The following is an 18,145-nucleotide window of genomic DNA, read 5'->3' as shown; positions in this document are numbered from 1 at the left end:
TCAAAAAAGAAACCTTGAGCAATACTAATTAATAGTCGTAATCATATTAAAAGCAATTGAAAATTTGAAAACATAAACGCCAAGAGGTGTTTGTTTGGAAAAACAAATTGGAAAAATTGACAGCCAAAACTCAAAAAGTTCTTTGTACTTTTGAAAATATATCGAAAGACACAATCTATCTTGCCTTAAAAAATAAGGTGGTACCGGACATGGTTTAAAAGCAGATACTAGAAGGAAAAATTTAAAGACTAGGTATTATTTACGCCTATTTCGTAAGATTCTATCTTCTTTGATGAAGACTTAAATTAACAAAAGGGAAGAGTGAAGGTAAAGTTGTTCACTTTCAGTTTAAGAGAGCTTTAAATGGCAAAACGTTAGAGAGTTGCAAGTGTAAGAACATCGCTAAATGTAATTTTAAAACGAGAGTCCAGTAATTTCGGAAACATTTATAAAACCTATGGGATTAAGGGAATCTAAAAAGAGGTTTGTGCAATTAACCTAGAATGAAATTCCATGATTTAGTAAAGCGAGAGCATGAACATAGTAAATGCTGAACCACATCTTATATGAACAATGTGTCTATGGTTACCCGATACACCAAAAAACTTAAATGATCTTCAAGCACTAACAGGCATTTAAATTTAGATGTAAATTACAGGTTATACATCAACATGCAGAAGAATGGAGAGAGATTGGAGAAAACAATAGGCGTATGACATCTCTTTTGCCACCACAATCTAAAAATGAGAATACAGGTAGGTCAAAATTCTTTGGACAGCCTCCCCACTTGTGTACAATTGATAAAGCTGCAGCACAGTCACAAGAAACATAAGAACCATAAACTCGATCACACTAGATGCCTATACGACTGCACTGCCTTCAGGTCTGCTGTGTTTCGACACCAGCTTTCTGAAACTCAGCATCTTATTCAATGCTCCAATATAGGCTCGGACACTAGAGATAACAATATCCATATCTGCTCCGGTTCCACTGTGGAAGAAGAGAGTAGACATATAAGACTTTTTTTGGTAACATATCCCATATATTAATCAAATCATCAGCAGAGAGTCTGTACTGGAAGCCAGAATTTACAACTTGTGTAAGACATTTCTAATAGGAGAAAAGAAAAAACAATAATTCATGACTCTCTAGAAAACATAATGTATCTAGCTATATGTCGGTCGAAAATATATCGGGTACATGTTTGACATCCAGCCAATCATGTCGGTCTACTATGAAGTTTGACTCCCCAACTTGCTGGACGCACTGACACAAGTCTTCCCTCTGGATAAGTCAAATGACGAAATAAAGATTGGAGAAAGGACTTGGGGGTACAGGGATAACTGTTGGGAGCAGTATTTCCGGAGAGGAGGGGAGAGAGTTTGTAGTGGCAGAAACATGAATCTGACGTCTACTATGGCTATGTTTTTTTTTTATAAGGTAAATTGTATTAATCAAAAGGGAGAGAACTCCCGTATACACGAAGTATACCAAAAACGTAAAGAATTTACATCAGAACATGATTCTCTACAAAAGACGCCTAATCTTCTATACAAGTAGGGGCTAAATGAGTGCACCAAAAAGCGATCAAAGATAAAAGACTATTCTTAAGATGTGAAAAAGGAGACTCAATCTCCTCAAAAGCTCTCCTATTTCTCTCCCCCCATACTACCCACATGAGAGCTAACGGGGCGAAGTTCCACGCCTTTTGCTTTCTTCTTCTACGGAAACCAGCCCAGCTATATAATATTTCCTTTACAGTGCTTGGCATCACCCATTGAACACCAAAAAGATTCAGGATTGCCCTTCACAAAGTAGAGGACACACGGCAATGCAACAAAAGGTGATCAACTTCTTCCCCTGAGCTTTTACACATGTAGCACCAATTAACAAGTGTAATTCCTCTCTTTCGGAGATTTTCATCGGTCAAGATCACTCCCCTCGCCGCTAGCCATGCAAAAAAGCACACTTTCGTGGGCACCCTAGGAATCCAGATCGAGGAGTATGGAAAAGTGGTCTCCTCTCTCACCAACATACTCTGGTAAAAGGACTTTACGGTGAACAAACCATCGCCACGCAAGCCCCATCTCCAAGAGTCGCAGGATGGTTGGGGCATGTCTTGCCTATACAGCAGTGCCAACAAATCTTGGAGCTCCGCAATCTCCCAATCTTGCATGTTCCTTCTGAATGAGAGGTCTCATACTACCCCCTTCATGCTCCTTACGAATCTGTTGGACCATCAGTAACTTCTGGTTTGAAACTCTAAAGACGTGGGGGAAGGAGACCCTCAGAGTATCCTCTCCACACCACCTATGATTCCAAAAGCTGATTCTCCTTCCATCTCCCACCCTGTAAGTGATGTTGCCACTGAATGCTTCCCAATTTTCATGATGCTCCACATGCCGCACCCGAAAGGTGTTGTGATTGCCTTGGTCCTCCAACCCCCTCCCGTGGAATCGTACTTTTCTACTATGACCTCCCTCCATAGAGCATGCTCTTCTACCCCGAATCTCCACAGCCACTTTCCCATTAAAGCTCTGTTAAATACCCTAAGATCTTTCACTCCAAGTCCACCCCACTTCTTTGGGGAAGTGACTGTCTACCAATTCACTAGATGAAACTTTCTAGTTCCATCCGCCGCATCCCAAAGAAAGTTCCTTTGAAGTCGTTCCAGTTTTTCTGTGATGCTCACCAGTGCTTGAAACAGGGATAAGTAATAGATGGGCATACTCGATAAAGTGCTTTTGATAAGCACTTCCTTACCTCCTTTTGACAAATACCTTTTCTGCCACCCTACTAATCTTTTTTCAACCCGCTCGATCACTGGATTCCAAACCGTAGTATCCTTATATGAAGCACCCAAAGGGAGGCCCAGGTAAGTAGTGGGAAGGGAGCCCACCTTGCATCTGAGAACATAAGACAAGGCATCAATATTAGTAACCTCACCTACCGGGAAAATCTCACACTTGCCGATGTTGATTTTGAGTCTTGATACTAACTGAAACCACTGCAGGACCTGCTTCAGGTAGGTCAACTGATCCATATCGACATCACAGAAAACCAGTGTGTCATCCACAAATAGCAAATGTGAGACTCTTCGGGCACTGAGCACCCCAATCGGAGCTGAGAATCCTCTCAAGAAGCCTCCGCCCGCCGCACGATCCATCATTTTGCTCAGAGCATCCATCACTAGAATGAATAACATGGGGATAGGGGGTCACCTTGCCTGAGACCCCTGGAGCTGCCAAAGAAACCACATGGGCTACAATTAACCAGGACAAAGAATCTGACTGAGGAAATGCAGAACTTGATCCATCCCCTCCATCTTTCCCCAAACCCCATCCGCATCATAATGAAGTCCAGGAACTCCCAATTGACATGGTCGAAAGCCTTCTCAAGGTCCAACTTGCATAGTAAGCCGGGTTCTCTATTTTTCCTTCTGGAGTCTACAAGTTCATTTGCCACCAAAGCAGCATCCAGGATCTGCCTACCTTCCACAAACGCATTCTGGGAGGACGAAACAGTCATGTCAAGAACCTTCTTAAGTCTGTTGGAAAGCACTTTAGAAATAATCTTGTAAATGCTCCCCACGAGACTAATAGGCTTGTAGTCTCTGATACAAGATGCACATTCTTTCTTAAGCACAATAGTAATAAAGATTGCATTGATACTTCTCTCGAAAACACCATTCACATGGAAGTATTCAATGGCTTCCATCAACTCCCCCTTGATGGTGTCCCAAAAGAGCTGAAAGAAAGCCAAAGAGAAACCATCAGGCCCGGGGGCCTTATCGCTAGCACAACTCAACACAGCCTCGTGCACCTCCTCCTCCTCGAAAACCCTTTCTAGCCACTCGATGTCTCCCTCCCTTATATGGTTGAACTCTATTCCCCCAAAGTCGGCCTCCAACTAACTTCCTCTTTATATAAGTTCTCATAAAACCCCGCTATTGCCCATTTTACCTCCTCTCCCTCAATTCTCACCCCATCTACAACTATGGACTTTATGAAGTTTCTCCTTCGATTTGCGACCACCACCCTATGGAAAAACTTGGTATTCGAATCCCTCTCCTTTAACCAAAGCGCCCTCGATTTTTGCCGCCAACTAGTCTCCTGAGCTATTGCTAACTCGACTATTTCCCTCTTAACCTCCCCCAATCTCTTTTTCTCAGATTCATCTAACTCCCCCGCCCCTACCCCTCTTTCTAAATCCCTCAATTCATGCATAAGCTCCCTCATTTTAACCTCTACCCTCCCAAAAACCTCCTTATTCCACCTAATAATATCTCTCTTGAGCAATTTGAGTTTCTTCGAAAGACGGTATGAAGGTGTCCCTGATACCGCGTAGCTTGTCCACCATTCTTTCACCTTGTCACCGAATCCTGGCACTTTCAACCACATGTTTTCGAATCGGAAGGGATCACGCACCCCCCTCCCTCTGCATCCATCTAGCAAAATAGGCAAATGATCTGAAGTCAACCTAGGTAAAGGAATCTGCAGCACATTCGGCACCAGCTCATCATATGAGGGAGATATCAGGAATCTATCAAGTCTAGACCTTGAGTTGGAATCCTCCGCCCTGGCCCAAGTAAACCTTTCCCCTGACAGAGGAAGGTCAATGAGAAAGTGATCATTGATGAAGTTAGAAAACTACTCCATGGCCCTCGAAATCACACCACCCTAATCTCTCCTCCGGGAATCAGATAGTGTTAAAGTCTCCCCCTAGAACCCATGGAATGTCCCATTCCCCCATAATATTGGCCAGTTCCTCCCAGAAAGACACCTTGGACCCTTCCCCTGCCGGCCCGTACACTCCCCCAAATCCCCACTCCACCCCACTCATTCTATCTTTGACGAGAGTTGCCAAAGAAAAAACTCTCTTCCTAATCTCCTTTACCTCCAAGCTTCTATCATCCCACATAAGTAGAATGCCCCTGGCACTTCCCGCTGCTGGGACCCAGTCATATTTCACCCAACTACCTCCCCAGACACGTCTCACGATCGCATCCGACAAAACTTCCATTTTGGTCTCCTGAAAACAAACTAGGTTGGCACCCCACTCCCTAACTCCCACTTTGATGATGGCCCTTTTGTTTGGGTCATTCATCCCCCTCACATTCCATGAAAGGATCTTAACTTCCATAAGCGACAATAGCCCCCATTTCCCCACCTCCCCTAGCCGAGGTCCCTTTCTCTTTGTCACACACTCGCCCCCTTCTCTGATACACCACATCCCCTAAGTTATTTTGCTTAACACCTTTACCCAACTCCCTCCCTGCACCATCGTAAAGAGATTGTTGCTCAATCTCCCTCAACAGTTCTAACACCCTATCTTCCTTCCCTTTAACAGAAACACCTAGAAACTTCCCAAAGTTTAATAGTTTATCCTCCATTTTTTTTTATAAGGAAATAAACATATAAATAATAGTTTATCCTCCATCCAGAAAGACATATCCCCTCCTCCGATCCTTGACGAAATTGGACAGGCGTCTTCTATATGTACCCTTTCCTTGCTACTACCAGAGGAATACAAGACCATAGCATTGCTAGCACTAGGAGTTTTAACCTCCGAAAGGGTCTCACCATTTCCTTGAGGGGCAACAACCTCTGAAATTAACACCCCGCTGCTATAGGAATGTCCAGAACCATCAGTAGGGTAGCATGGCGGAAGAGAGCATGGAACCATTGGCGGCATATTAACTGAAAGTACTGGTCCGACACTAACATCAATTGGGGCATGCTCAACAATCTCCCCGGAAGAAGAAGAAACTTTAAGTGTGACCTCAGCACAACTAAGCCCAGGAGCAGGTGAGGGGTTGATGGAACCGGGTCCATCAGAGGCGGGGGGTCGTGGATTAACAGCACCATCCTTAGCCGGTTCTGCCCCTGCAGCAGCGGCCATCGTAGAGGGGCACAGGTCACTAGAGCTCGGTGAAGGAGTGCCATTGTGTGAAGCACCATGGCCAGAGGAAGGAGGAACGACTGTTCCCATATGCTTAGGAGCCTTATCATGCGCAGCTTGAAATAATCTGGGGCCCTTAGGATTAATTCTAATGGAATTGGGGAAAGTTGTTGGACCCATGTGAGGAGGCCCAGGCCTATACTTGCTGAAAACTTGCCCGGCCCTATGATAAGTAAAAGAGGATCGTCTCATTCTGCCTTTCCAGCCCGCATCACTAACCCATTCACGTCTTCTCCTCCTGTTAAAATTTTGTCTTCCTCCCCCAATTTCAAACCTCCCGTCTCTTCTCGATCTAACGTCTTATTTCGGCTTAATCCAGTGATCCGGTGAGCCCTCCCCCCCTCAGAGACTGATTTCCCCTCCCCTCCCTTCTATTTGACCTTACCTTTTCTTCCGTCGCTATCACAGGCATAAAGATAGGGCGAAATTCAGGGCTCAACCAAACCCTATAACTCAAGTAGCCATCTTCCACCACATTGGAGACAGGGATTCTGCCCCCTTTCCTCACCACAATCCTCACTCGCGAGAGATCGTGTAAACTGCAAGCAGTGTTGTAAATAGCGAGCGCTATGTCACTAATAGCGAGTAGCGTAGCGATGCGAGACTGTGTCGCTTCTTTCATCTGTTGCGTTGTGATTTACATAAAGCGATCGCCTCTGCTTGTGTAGCGAGAGGCGACAGTGTGGCGAGAGGCGACTGAAGCGTCGCTTTTTTAAAAAGAAAAAAGAAAAAGGGCAAAGACTTAAGAAAAAAGGTCGTGATTAGGGCTTGACTCTCAGAAGTTTCTTTCTTCTTCAACTTCGAACAACAGAGCAGCCAAGTTTCTGAAAAAAGGTCGCGATTAGGGCTCGCGATTACTGTGCCATAGTCTTCTTCATCAAGTTTCTGCCATCTGAAAAACCAGGTATGCTTCTCTGAGTTTCCTTTCTTTCTTCTTCTTCTTTCTTCTTTCTTCTTCTTCTTTCTATTTGTTTTGCTCTGTTTTTTGTCGAGAACAACAGAAACAGAGAGTCTGCTTTTGTGCTCTGTTTTTCGAGCAAAATAACAGAGGCTCTTCCCTTCCTCTTTCTTCTTCTCTTATTTTTTTTTTTGGCTATGTTTTTCGATCAGCAGCAGAGGCAGTAGCTCTTTCTTTTTAGGCTCTGTTTTGTTTGCTCTGTTTTTTCAATTATAGACTTAATAGTCTTATAGAGTAGAATTAATAGCATATAGAATCTATTGAGTTTTTAATTTTTGAATTGATATATTTATAAACTTATTATTGTTATTGAGTTTTTAGTTTTATATATATATAATATTTTATGTTTTTGTATAAATTGTCGCTTCACATCAAAAAGGCGAGCGCTTCGCTGCGCGCCTCTCGCCTCAGTGAAGCGGGTCTTCGTCGCTATTTGTCGCCGCACGCTATCCAAAACACTGACTGCAAGTGACATCAATAAAAACCCCCACAAATTTCCTATATCTTCTTGAATAGGTCAAGACACCAAAGATGCACCGGGAGACCCACCATGTTGACCACCAATGTTTCGCCAGTGAAGCAAGGGTCAAGACACCCATCATGCTCCACCCATCTGTCTAGATTTAAGAAGTTCCCATCGAACCAACTGTTTCCTCTGACAAGAATTTCTGAAGCTTGAGACTTGTCAACAAAACGAAAGAGATATTGAGTGCCCCCCAATTGCGATATTTTCAGCCCGTCCTTGACGTTCCATGCCTCTGTTGCCCAGTTCCTAACAGCCTCTGGAGAACCAACCCATTTGGAGAAAGACCCACTGAGACTAGATTCCAAGAAACCCTTGCACCTGAGAGTGTGCTCCTCGGACAGCGAGAAGTCCGGCTCCTGTCCTACATCGAGCTTTCGATGGCATCTTCCCCCAAGTTCTAGGGCTGGCCAAGAGACAACTTTGATAAAAGACATGTTTTCCAGTTTTCTAGATTCTAGAGAGAAAAAAGAACTTCTCTCTGTACAATCTATCATATTCTAAATGCGGTTGTCCCGAAAAATCTGGCCGGAAAAAGCCTCAATAGTTGGAATAATTTGGAATAATAGTATTCACAGTGGGTGAAAACAGTATATAGGAAGGGAGGAAGGTTTTCTCGTACTGAACAAAGAAAACAATCGTCAGAATTTGGGGTTTAAAGGCTGGAAAAAGAAAAAGTCGTCGGAATTTGGTGAAACTGGCACGGGAAGACTCGGAAAAGCCTCGAGAAGAGGTTGTCTGAAGAAAAAAATTTGAAAGGTCGCCGGAAAAAGCCACACGCGTCGGCGCATGGCTGAGATCTCGCCGGAAAAACAAGCGAGTTGGCGGCGCGTGAGGGCTCGGTTGCCGGAGAACTTTACTGGGGTTTGGACGCGGGAAGCTTAGCTCTTGATGGGCGCGGTGGAATCTTAGGAAGAAGAAGAGAGGGAAGAGTCTCGGCCATAGAATGCTCTGTTGCGAGGGCCTGCTGGTGTATGTCTTCCCCTTAGCATAGGGTGTAAAGAAGACTAATATGGGAACTACTATGGCTATGTTTCAGCTAATATATTCATGCTATGCATTTTCCATTCAAATATCCCCGTCTGCTATCTATCATAGTTCTCATACAGCATTTTTCTATTCATGTGTTAACCCTAAATCTGAGTTATGTATAGTTAGCTTTATAGAAAAGCATATCAATTTGGCTCATTTCACTTCCATTTCATGTCCTTGCTTCCAAAATTTACCAACATCTCCCTATATTTCCTAGGTTCTATCAAAGAAAGAGCGCAAATAAACGGAAACAGCATGGCCGGTACATTTCATACCTAAACGAACGGTGTACAGTCTCTCCAGTTAAAGCATGGGTTGATGTATGTCCATTCTCCCCACGAATTAAAACTCTGGTTGAAGCTATGGCATCTATACCTTCCGTGACTGCATTCAAGGAATATTCAAGTAGTGCTACAGGTACCTGCATAATGGGTGAAAACTACATTCATAACAGAGGCCACAAACAGTACAAGAAGAGCATCAAATATTAAAGCTTCACATTAAACAAAAAAAGATGAATAAATGAAAACCAAAAATTGACTGCTACTTTAGAGCCAAACACCATCTCCTAGAGCCAAATCTGCTTGTAAGACAAGTTCAAAATGTAGATTTCTCACTCAAAATGGTTGTTTAACACAGTTTTACGTATTTTTAGAAACTATTATAAAGCCAGTAGGTTGATCATTTATGTGGAACATGATGAAATGGCTCTCGATAGATATCTTCACAATGCATTAGAGTAAATAGCAGGCACTTGTTACGCAGAATTTGGCTGTCTGCTATGCCATTGTTGAATTCAGTGCTGGATGCTGAGTTAGGGTTGGACTAGCTTTAAAAAAGGACTTTATGTGGTTATTAGTTTTGAAATGGAACTCTAGTCATAGTTTTTAAGTACAACTCCATATAATTGGGCTGACCTGACTTCTTTCACAACAAGAAAACTGTCAGAAAAAAAAAAATTGACCCTAAGGCACTTTTTCTGTAGAACAGATGATGACAAAAAGTATACATGTAAGAGGACTCAACAAGACATTAAATCCAAAATCATGTGCTTTCGAATACTTTGCTCAACAAATCTCCAACCTATAGCCAGGGGAGACACAAAATCAGTATCTGTATAATTTTGATGATTTGCATAAAAGAGATTCTACCGAATGTGCATTTCAAAATTGAACATTAACCAACAGATCAGCTTGCAATCAACATGAGTCCTAATACTGTGACAAGATTATTAGGAAATTCGTTTTCTATTTCAGACCTTTACAATGAGATCAACTGCCTTGTAAGCCGCATCAACTGGCCCCGTTCCAACAGAACAAGAAACATGCTCTTGACCATCAGCGTCAATGAGCTTAACAGTTGCCGTAGAAAGGCCAAGACTTCCACATGTAACCTGTCCATCGAACAGGAACTCTTTCGATCAGCTGAACTATCCTTTCCAATCCAGACCTAAGTCAGAAAATTAAATAAAACCAATGTAAATGTAGTCAACATTGACATTTACCTGTACATTTTCAAGTTGCCAAACAAATTGAGGCTGGAAAACTTCATCTGACATCAATGCTATCAGGTCATCATCTGTAATTTTCTGAATGAGCAGTAGGAGATAAATAGATGGTCAAAAAACATATCCACGATATCAACATCATATTAGATCCACACAGTAGCTTAACCTTAGTTTCAAATTGAACTGATAAAAGTTAGCCAGATAACCCTTTCAAATGAGCAGAAGAAAGTTTGCACAAGGAAAAGATGATTTAAAAGGTCCTAGCACAAATTTGTCAGTTACCCCAGCTCGAGAAGAGGGGTATTTTATAATATACAAGGTATAATAGGAAAATTTTACACTTCAGTTTATAACCAACATGGAGTTGGACCATACCAATTTTCAGGAGTCATTTCTAAGATTTTTACCACCCGACTTTTTCATTCACATCCACCCTCCATTTTCTTCATCTGTTTCTCTCTCAATTCCACCTTTTCTCATACTTAATTCGTGTCACCTTACAGCATTTTAGAAGTACTTACACACCCAGTTGTTTCCAGGTTCACACGAGTGATTATACAACCCAGACACAGAGATAAAGAAAACACTACAACTAATAAAATTAGAAGATGCAACATACTTCGTCTTGTTCAAAAAAATGTGACATACTTTGTAAACGTAATAATGATTACTGAGAGAGAGAGATAATTATATTTTTAGCCCGTGTTCTATCCAGTATCCACAAGGTCAATCTATGAAGGAGAAATGTTCCACCCATCAAACCCCCCCCCCCCCCCCAAAAAAAGCTTCTCAACATCGCAAAATTAATAAACTGCACCACGGGGCATCTCCACATGCATTTGAATGACAATGTAAATATACCTTACAACAATGGAAATTTCAACAACGTAATTCACCTTTTTCTTCTCAGCCACAGATTTGAATCGCCAAAAGAGGTCCTCAAGTTCTTTTCCCTCAATATCGTATCCAAGCTGCATCAGGATTAAAGTATTTGTTTCATGCTCTTAAATATAAGAAATAAACTCAATTCCAGGGCATACAATTTACCTCGAGCATTTTGGCTTGCAAAGCATGACGCCCACTACACAAAAATGTTCAATGTATTAATTTCTTATAGGAATGAAGCAATTAGATTTAAATGATGAATAGTGCAGGTTCAGAGGGAGGCATGGGAGGGACAATGGTACAGACTATGATGATGATTATCTGATGCAACGGTGGCTCTGACCAAATTATAGTGAGGCAAACTCAATAAGCTTCTTCTACTTCATCCCTCCATGAGAAGAGAGGAAGTTCCTAAAGACCTCTACAGTATTTTAAAACAACAAAGATGTGATTCATTATTGAAACAGCAACAGTATGTTGATCAGGAAGCCTTATTCGAGTACTACAGAAATATATCCTCCATAGCAACAAAAAGGATGTAGTAAATCTAAGCAAGTTCAATAATTAACGGATAATAAGCAAAAGCTAGAAGAGCACAGAAATCTAACATTTATGCCATCATAGCAACAAGCACTGATTGGAAAATCACATACCTGAGTTTCCCGAGGACGATACCAGATTCATTAGCTCGGTTAAGCCCAATATCTTCAGGAGATATAATCTCATATGTATCTTTGTGTTTTAACATTCCATCCTAGAGACCACAAAGTAGTTTAAGCTAAAGAGTTTGAAAAAGAACAACTGAATTAATTAAACTTCACAACCTTACAATAATAAAAAGGTAGAGAATCCAGCTTTGAGGCAAGAAAAGGGAGCGGGAGACATTATATACTACATTTTTTCAAAGATGTTCAACTGAAACACTTTATGCAGTTCAAGATGAATCAAAAACAGATGCAAACAGAACAACTAACAAATCTCTAACTAGATATGTGGCAGATTTATTCACAGATATCCAAATATAGGAATAATAACTACGCATCTAAAGTGAAAAGGGCCAAAAGCAAATGGATAATCTGAAAAATGAAAGAGTAAGTGGATTCAAACTCTTGAAGGGAAGCTATTCTATGTCAGGAGGTATAAGATCTCTGACCTTCCTGGAATATGCTCACCAATGTCTACAATGATCTAATGCCCCAAGAAGGAATACTTGGAGCTACTTTCTAGTGGTTTGTTGGTACTTTGAGGCTTCTCTTTTAGTTTAAAAGTCTTTCTATTGGCTGTGAGCTGTTGCTTAAAACTTGGAGAACAACCCTTCAAGCTAACAGAGCCAACTTTTCAGAGTAACTGAAAAGCTGTGACATACCAGCAAAGAAAGCTATAGTCTTCGCATTGTCCCAAATTTTTAGACATGTCACTGAGAATAAAAAGATATTGTGTATCCTCGAGCTTTCAGCAGCTCTTAATGATAGTTTCAAAAGCATCTAATAATCCCTTTCCCTTCTTCTGTTCTCCTTCTCTGCTTCTCCTTCATTCTCTTAAACTCTTGCGTCAACTCACTGTCAGTGTTGTCAAAGGTGCGCTTAAGCCCTGAAGCGAGGCTCAAAACATGTTGAGCGCTTCGCCTCGCTTTGTGGGCGCTTTAGTATCACATCAAGGCTCTAAGGCATACTATTCCTTGCCAATGAGTGTAATCATGAAAAGGCAACATTAAACAATTGATATTTCACTTTATCGTAATCTTTTTCCAATTTCTTTGTCCATATATTTGTTATTCATGCTTATAATTATTAGTCTTGTACTACATATACATATTTTTACTTTTTCTCCAGTTGCGCCTTTTTTCATTAAAGCTCACGCTTTATTTGCGTTTTGCACTTAAAGACCCAACGGACCTTAGAGCTTTTTTGCGCTTTTCGCCTTTGATAATGCTGCTCACTATTCAGTGTATATCCGCAAATTACTCTTAAAACAGCTCCCATATTATGCTTTTGTAGATGTCAGATTCAGCAACCTAGTAACCAGAACCAGACCTATTCTGAAATCTCTGTTATTTTAGGGCGACAAGATAAAAGATAATATAGTTTATGCTCACTTGTTTTCTTCGTCTGCGGATAATTGTACTGTTTATAGGATTTGTGCAAGAAAAAAGTCTTTGTTCTTACCCAGTTACCCGAGGGAATAGTGAAAAAAAAGTCTTTGCTCAAAGCAAGGTAATACAAGTTACAGAACTTATTGGATGAATAGAGTATCTATTTTCAACTTAAATAGCAAAATTTTGTGCTTAGTCAAAGCAGAATAAAGCAAAAATTAACATTCAAGCAAATATGCCCTTGAACTAATAAGAGGATTGAGTTGCCTCTTTCAAGAACTGTTTAGGGTTTAGAACATTGATCTCTTTCAACAATGAATTAGAGCAAAATTACGCAGACCTGATGGATGCCACTTTCATGAGCAAAAGCATTAGCTCCAACAATGGCCTTGTGTGGCTGCACATGAAGCCCGGTGTACTCCTCTACCTGCATAGAAAAGGGTCAGCAGAAGGCGCTTCAGAAAGATATTAACCAGCAAAATATCTCCAGAGACTATAAGATAGTAGGGGACAAACCATCTTGCTTGACATGAGTATATGTTGTGTATTAATTCCTGTATACAGGCCACCTAGTACTTGCTCTCCACGACATTTTAAGGCCATTACAACCTATTCCAGCATTGTCGAAGGTAACAGGTTAGAAAATGAAAGCCCAAAATGCCCAAGAGGAAAAGCAAACAGAACAAGCAACACAGAGGACAAAAGAACCCCATACAAGTTAGTAGTTGTCCGTTTCAACATAACACATCACAACCAATAGCAGAAATTTGCTTCAAAATTTGGTTGCAAGTTTGCAACTATTGTTTTCAAATAGTTAGAAACATAGATGGTCGATCAAGCCATAAAGGATGAGCAAAACCAAACCTAATAAATAATAGTGAAAAGCTAACATACGGGAAAGAGAGAGGAATGTACTATGATAGCACATGAAATTCCATCCTTCATCCAAAATTGGATGTCTCGCTGTGACATTAAATAGTTTCAAAAGGATAAATGAAAATCTGTAGTCACTATAAAGTTTGCTTTTTTCTTAGCCTCAGAGAAGTAGAAAACTTGTGCACCGTAGAAGTGAGTGGCATAATTTTAATTGTGGAAAATAGTCAATCCAAAGAGGAAAGGCAACCAAATGCGAGGCATAGGAAATACTAACTTCAACAAAAGGAAATCATCAATCAACTATGCCTCAATCCCAAATCAGTTGGGTTCAGCCATATCAATATGCTATACCCATTCACTTTGTTCAAACTTTGACTTTTAACACAAAGTAGGTTTATCTAAAACCAGAGGTGTCTAAGTTTCACATTTATCTCTACAGGGACATACAAGCCTTCTAACCAGAAGAAAAAAAGATCATCGAGAAACAACTACTTTAAGGGAGTGTAATAATAACAGCTAAACATTAATTCAAACTAGATATCGCCTATATAGATCCTTTACTTATAGTTGTAATATTTCATAGCTAGTCAAATTGATTCCGCGAGATTGGAGGACTTTCGATATAACTTCCTTCTATGACTTAAGGTCTACTTTTTCCGCTTTTATCACCTTCAATCATCATAGTGTCACACCTATGGACCAATGCGTCTAAAGGCTACAGAGGATATGGTCAAAAAGAAAGTCCTCCCTCTGTCTTAACTCTTAAAATCAAGATGATGGTATATTTTCATTTCACTTTTTGTGTAAAGAGAGATTTTTGGAAGATGCTCAGCCTTTACTTGAGTTAATAGAGTCCTTGTAAGATGAACAAGAGCATTTTTGCTGTTTTTGAACTGTAAATATAGTCCAGCACAGCCTTTGTGCTGATGATAATACATCGTTACCTTTCTCGAAAAGAAAAATATCAGTTTAAAGTCAAGATGTTAATTGTTTAGGAAGAGGTAGAATAGTTCCTTTTGTGCAGAGAATGCCTTACAGTGCTATGGGAAAATATTTTGAAGACCCATCTTTATGACGGGGAAAGAATAGAGGGGAACTCATAGTCCGGTTGTATACTTAGTGATTCCACCTCTTACCACCCCTCAAATTTTGGAGCTCAAATCATGCACATAAGAGAACTGAAGTTTCTCAGTGAAGAACCCACACACACCTCCTCCAAAGAAGCATTTCCAGCTCTTTCACCGATTCCATTGATGGTCACTTCTACTTGTCTTGCACCTGCACATGCTCCCTGAAATTGAACACACTTTAATGAACATACAGTTTAAGTTGGTATAAACCACTAGGTTCTAAACAACATTGAACTGCATACAGCTAAGGTGTTGGCAGTAGAAAGCCCAAGATCGTTCTGGCAGTGCGTTGAGATGATCACATCTCCAATTCCTGGGGTATTGGCCTTTATATCAGCGATCAATTTTCCAAATTCACTGGGAACAGTGTATCCAACAGTATCAGGGATGTTAAGGGTTGTTGCCCCAGCTTTGATGACCTCTCCAAGGATATGATAGAGGAACTCAGGATCAGATCTGAGAGGAATAAACAGGAAATAAGGCTCAGTTCAGAATACAATGACGGCAACAGATCCAAGCTACAGAAATGCATGAAAGTGGTTACCATTGCCAATTTTAATCACTGAACTAGTCCACGAGCTTTTATGCATGACAATAGAAAAATAGTAGGTAGTTTAAACCTCTTACTTGAGATCTCAAAGCATCATACCAGAAAACTCCTTAATAGGAAAAGGCAACTTAACAGAGCATAAATTTCACGCTCTTACACACGCTAATAGAGAAGAATGCAATGAACAAGTGTGTTCATTAAAAACCAGTTTAGTGTCAACAGACTTGTGACAAGATCATCTCCAGAAACTTTACAGAATTCTGAAGGATCATTCATGATTCACCAGCTAAAATGCTAATCATTTTTATCTGAATCTATATATAACTATCTTTAAGCATAAAACTATCTATCCAGCTATAAGACCATAATGGCCATGACTCATCCACAAGAGAAATAAAAAAAATAGCATCTTATCCCTTATTTCTTTTTGGTGCATCCATGAGATCCCTATAAGCATAGAAGATTGAGTGTTGTTAATTAGAAAATCATATTATTTTGAAAGCTTTCTGCTTTTGGGCATACTTCATGTACATGGGAAGATATTTGCTATTTTTTAATAAATTTGATTACTTTATCAAAAAAAAAAGGGACATTCCTGGATTGCCTAAATTTAATAAGCATCACCACACAAAAAAGGCCTCAGAATCAACAATTCTAGCAGGGATGTGGTTATATGAAGTGAAATGATAACCCAAAGTATGTATACAACAGTATTTGATGGGGCACGAAGTTTAAATGTTAATTGATGTAAATATTATCTTACACAATATATCATACTACTGACAATGAAAAAATAAATAAAGTAATGGTTAATAAGTAAGTTAGTGTAACAGGGACATTAACACATCAAAGTTTAAATTTTTAATACCTGAAAAGTTGAATAACTTTAAATTTTTCAATCATTTTGGAAAGTTCAAAATGGAAGTGTAAAGTGCAAACCTTCCAGCATCTTCAGGGCTAAATTCAACATCCTCACAACCAATACTCCTAGCATAAGCAACCATACTTCTAGCTTTCTCCACAACTTCATCTCTACTCATCTTCAACTTAAACTTCATATGTATCTCACTAGTCGCAATAAACGTATGAATCCTCGGTTTTTTCGCATACTTCACAGCCTCCCAAGCCTTATCAATATCCCTCTTATTACACCTCGCAAGTCCACAGATTACCGGAACATGTCCCTCTTCATACACACCATTTCCAACTTCCTTCGCTATTAATTTCACAGCTTCGAGATCAGCTTCAGAAGAAGCAGGAAAACCGGCTTCAATTATGTCAACACCAAGCTTAGCTAACTGACGCGCAACGTCGAGTTTTTCTTTTGTGGTCATTGTGGCGCCTGGAGATTGTTCGCCGTCGCGGAGAGTGGTGTCGAAGATGCGGATGTATTTCGGGTCGGGAATGTGGCTCGGGGTATAGTCGGGTCGACGGCGGATTGCGCAGCAGATAATAGGGGAACATTTGGGGATTGATGATTTGAAGTTGAAGAGAGCTTGGGTTTGAATGAGAGGATTTTGGGGATGCAATGAGATGTTAGGGTTACGGGAAAATGTATGGTTTGCGGTGATAGACGCCATTGGAGGAGAAGAGAAGAACAGAGGGGCGGAGTTGTGTGGAGAGTTGGGAATGATGGAGTCAAAGATGAAGGGTGTGAGTGGGTTTTAGTGGCGGCGCACGAGTGTGAAATTTGACAAAAGAAAATTTTAAAAAATAAAATTAATAAGATTTTAAGGTGGTTATCCATATTAAATATGCGGGATCGATTCCCCTCAATACCTTCTGGTTGAGCCTGTCACACAGGACTTGCATAGTGTGGTTTTTAGGATTGAATATGTTGCATAGAACTTGGCTAGTGCGGTTTCTATTACACAGGAATAGGTGCACAAAGTGTTCGTCCGAAGTGCACAGGTTGTAGCCGTTGCGGGTTCTCTCTCTTGCCAAAAAGATTTTACCTAAGACATTAAAGTATTAATTGAAAAAGAAATACTAGAAGGATATGATTATAAAAATCCAAACTTAAGTACAAGTCTTGAAGGTGTGGCTGCCCACTAATTTAGACTAACCTATTCTTTTCTCCCTTTTAATGAAAATATTATCCTGAAAACTATTTCTATCAAAAATTTAAAAAAAAAAAGCATGAAAAATATATTGTGAAAATGGCTTTCGCCATACCAAAAACGTCTAATTAAATGGTAAAAAAAATGATGATATTTCCTTCAACAATATAAGGAAAATTAAATTATGGAAAAAAAAATATTAAGTTTGATCCTCATCAAACTTTTCTTTTACTTTCTCCTTGTATTTGAGGTTCATATTGCCAACTCAAAAAACAAACATGAGGAGAAACTGTAAACTTCCTATGCTCTAAGTCTCTAAGTAAACATCAAGCTAGTGGGGAAACTCCAAACTCGTATTTCAAAAAACAATTATTGGCTTAGTTTGCAGATTCGTCTATATATCAAACGAAAAAATTAGTATCCCAGTTAAGTGATGTTTAAAATTTCAAGGTGACATTTGGTTTTGTTTTGGTACCATTTGTAGTAATTGTTTTTCCCGAAAATTTCCCAATAAAGAAATGAGTAGAACATTTACTTTCTATACATTGCCAATAAAAAAGATTTACTAGTT

General features: G+C 40.1%; 1 protein-coding gene across 1 annotated transcript; it reads right to left on the bottom strand.

Annotated features, from left to right (window-relative positions):
- Positions 1-611: 611 nt before the first annotated feature.
- LOC104097564 (2-isopropylmalate synthase B) lies at positions 612-17,197 on the bottom strand. Its single transcript, XM_009604148.4, has 12 exons — positions 16,454-17,197; positions 15,207-15,420; positions 15,045-15,125; positions 13,475-13,567; positions 13,299-13,385; positions 11,520-11,620; positions 11,029-11,062; positions 10,878-10,952; positions 9,979-10,062; positions 9,733-9,867; positions 8,750-8,895; positions 612-990 (listed from the first exon to the last, which is right to left on the bottom strand). Exons 1-12 carry the CDS (start codon positions 17,092-17,094, stop codon positions 861-863), a joined length of 1,821 nt encoding a protein of 606 aa, XP_009602443.1. The 5' UTR covers positions 17,095-17,197; the 3' UTR covers positions 612-860.
- Positions 17,198-18,145: the final 948 nt, after the last annotated feature.

This window comes from Nicotiana tomentosiformis, chromosome 6 (genome assembly GCF_000390325.3).
Source record: "Nicotiana tomentosiformis chromosome 6, ASM39032v3, whole genome shotgun sequence".
NCBI lineage: Eukaryota > Viridiplantae > Streptophyta > Magnoliopsida > Solanales > Solanaceae > Nicotiana > Nicotiana tomentosiformis.
This window is presented reverse-complemented; position numbering and strand designations above follow the sequence as displayed.

What these genes read in the sequence shown, in the direction of transcription:
- LOC104097564 (XM_009604148.4), bottom strand. Translation starts at nt 17,094, where the DNA reads ATGGCGTCTATCACCGCAAACCATACATTTTCCCGTAACCCTAACATC. An exon ending in CTACTGCCAACACCTTAGCT is followed by an intron (nt 15,126 to 15,206) that starts GTATGCAGTTCA and finishes GTTCAATTTCAG; the next exon opens with GGAGCATGTGCAGGTGCAAG. An exon ending in ATGAAAGTGGCATCCATCAG is followed by an intron (nt 11,621 to 13,298) that starts GTCTGCGTAATT and finishes TGTGGTCTCTAG; the next exon opens with GATGGAATGTTAAAACACAA.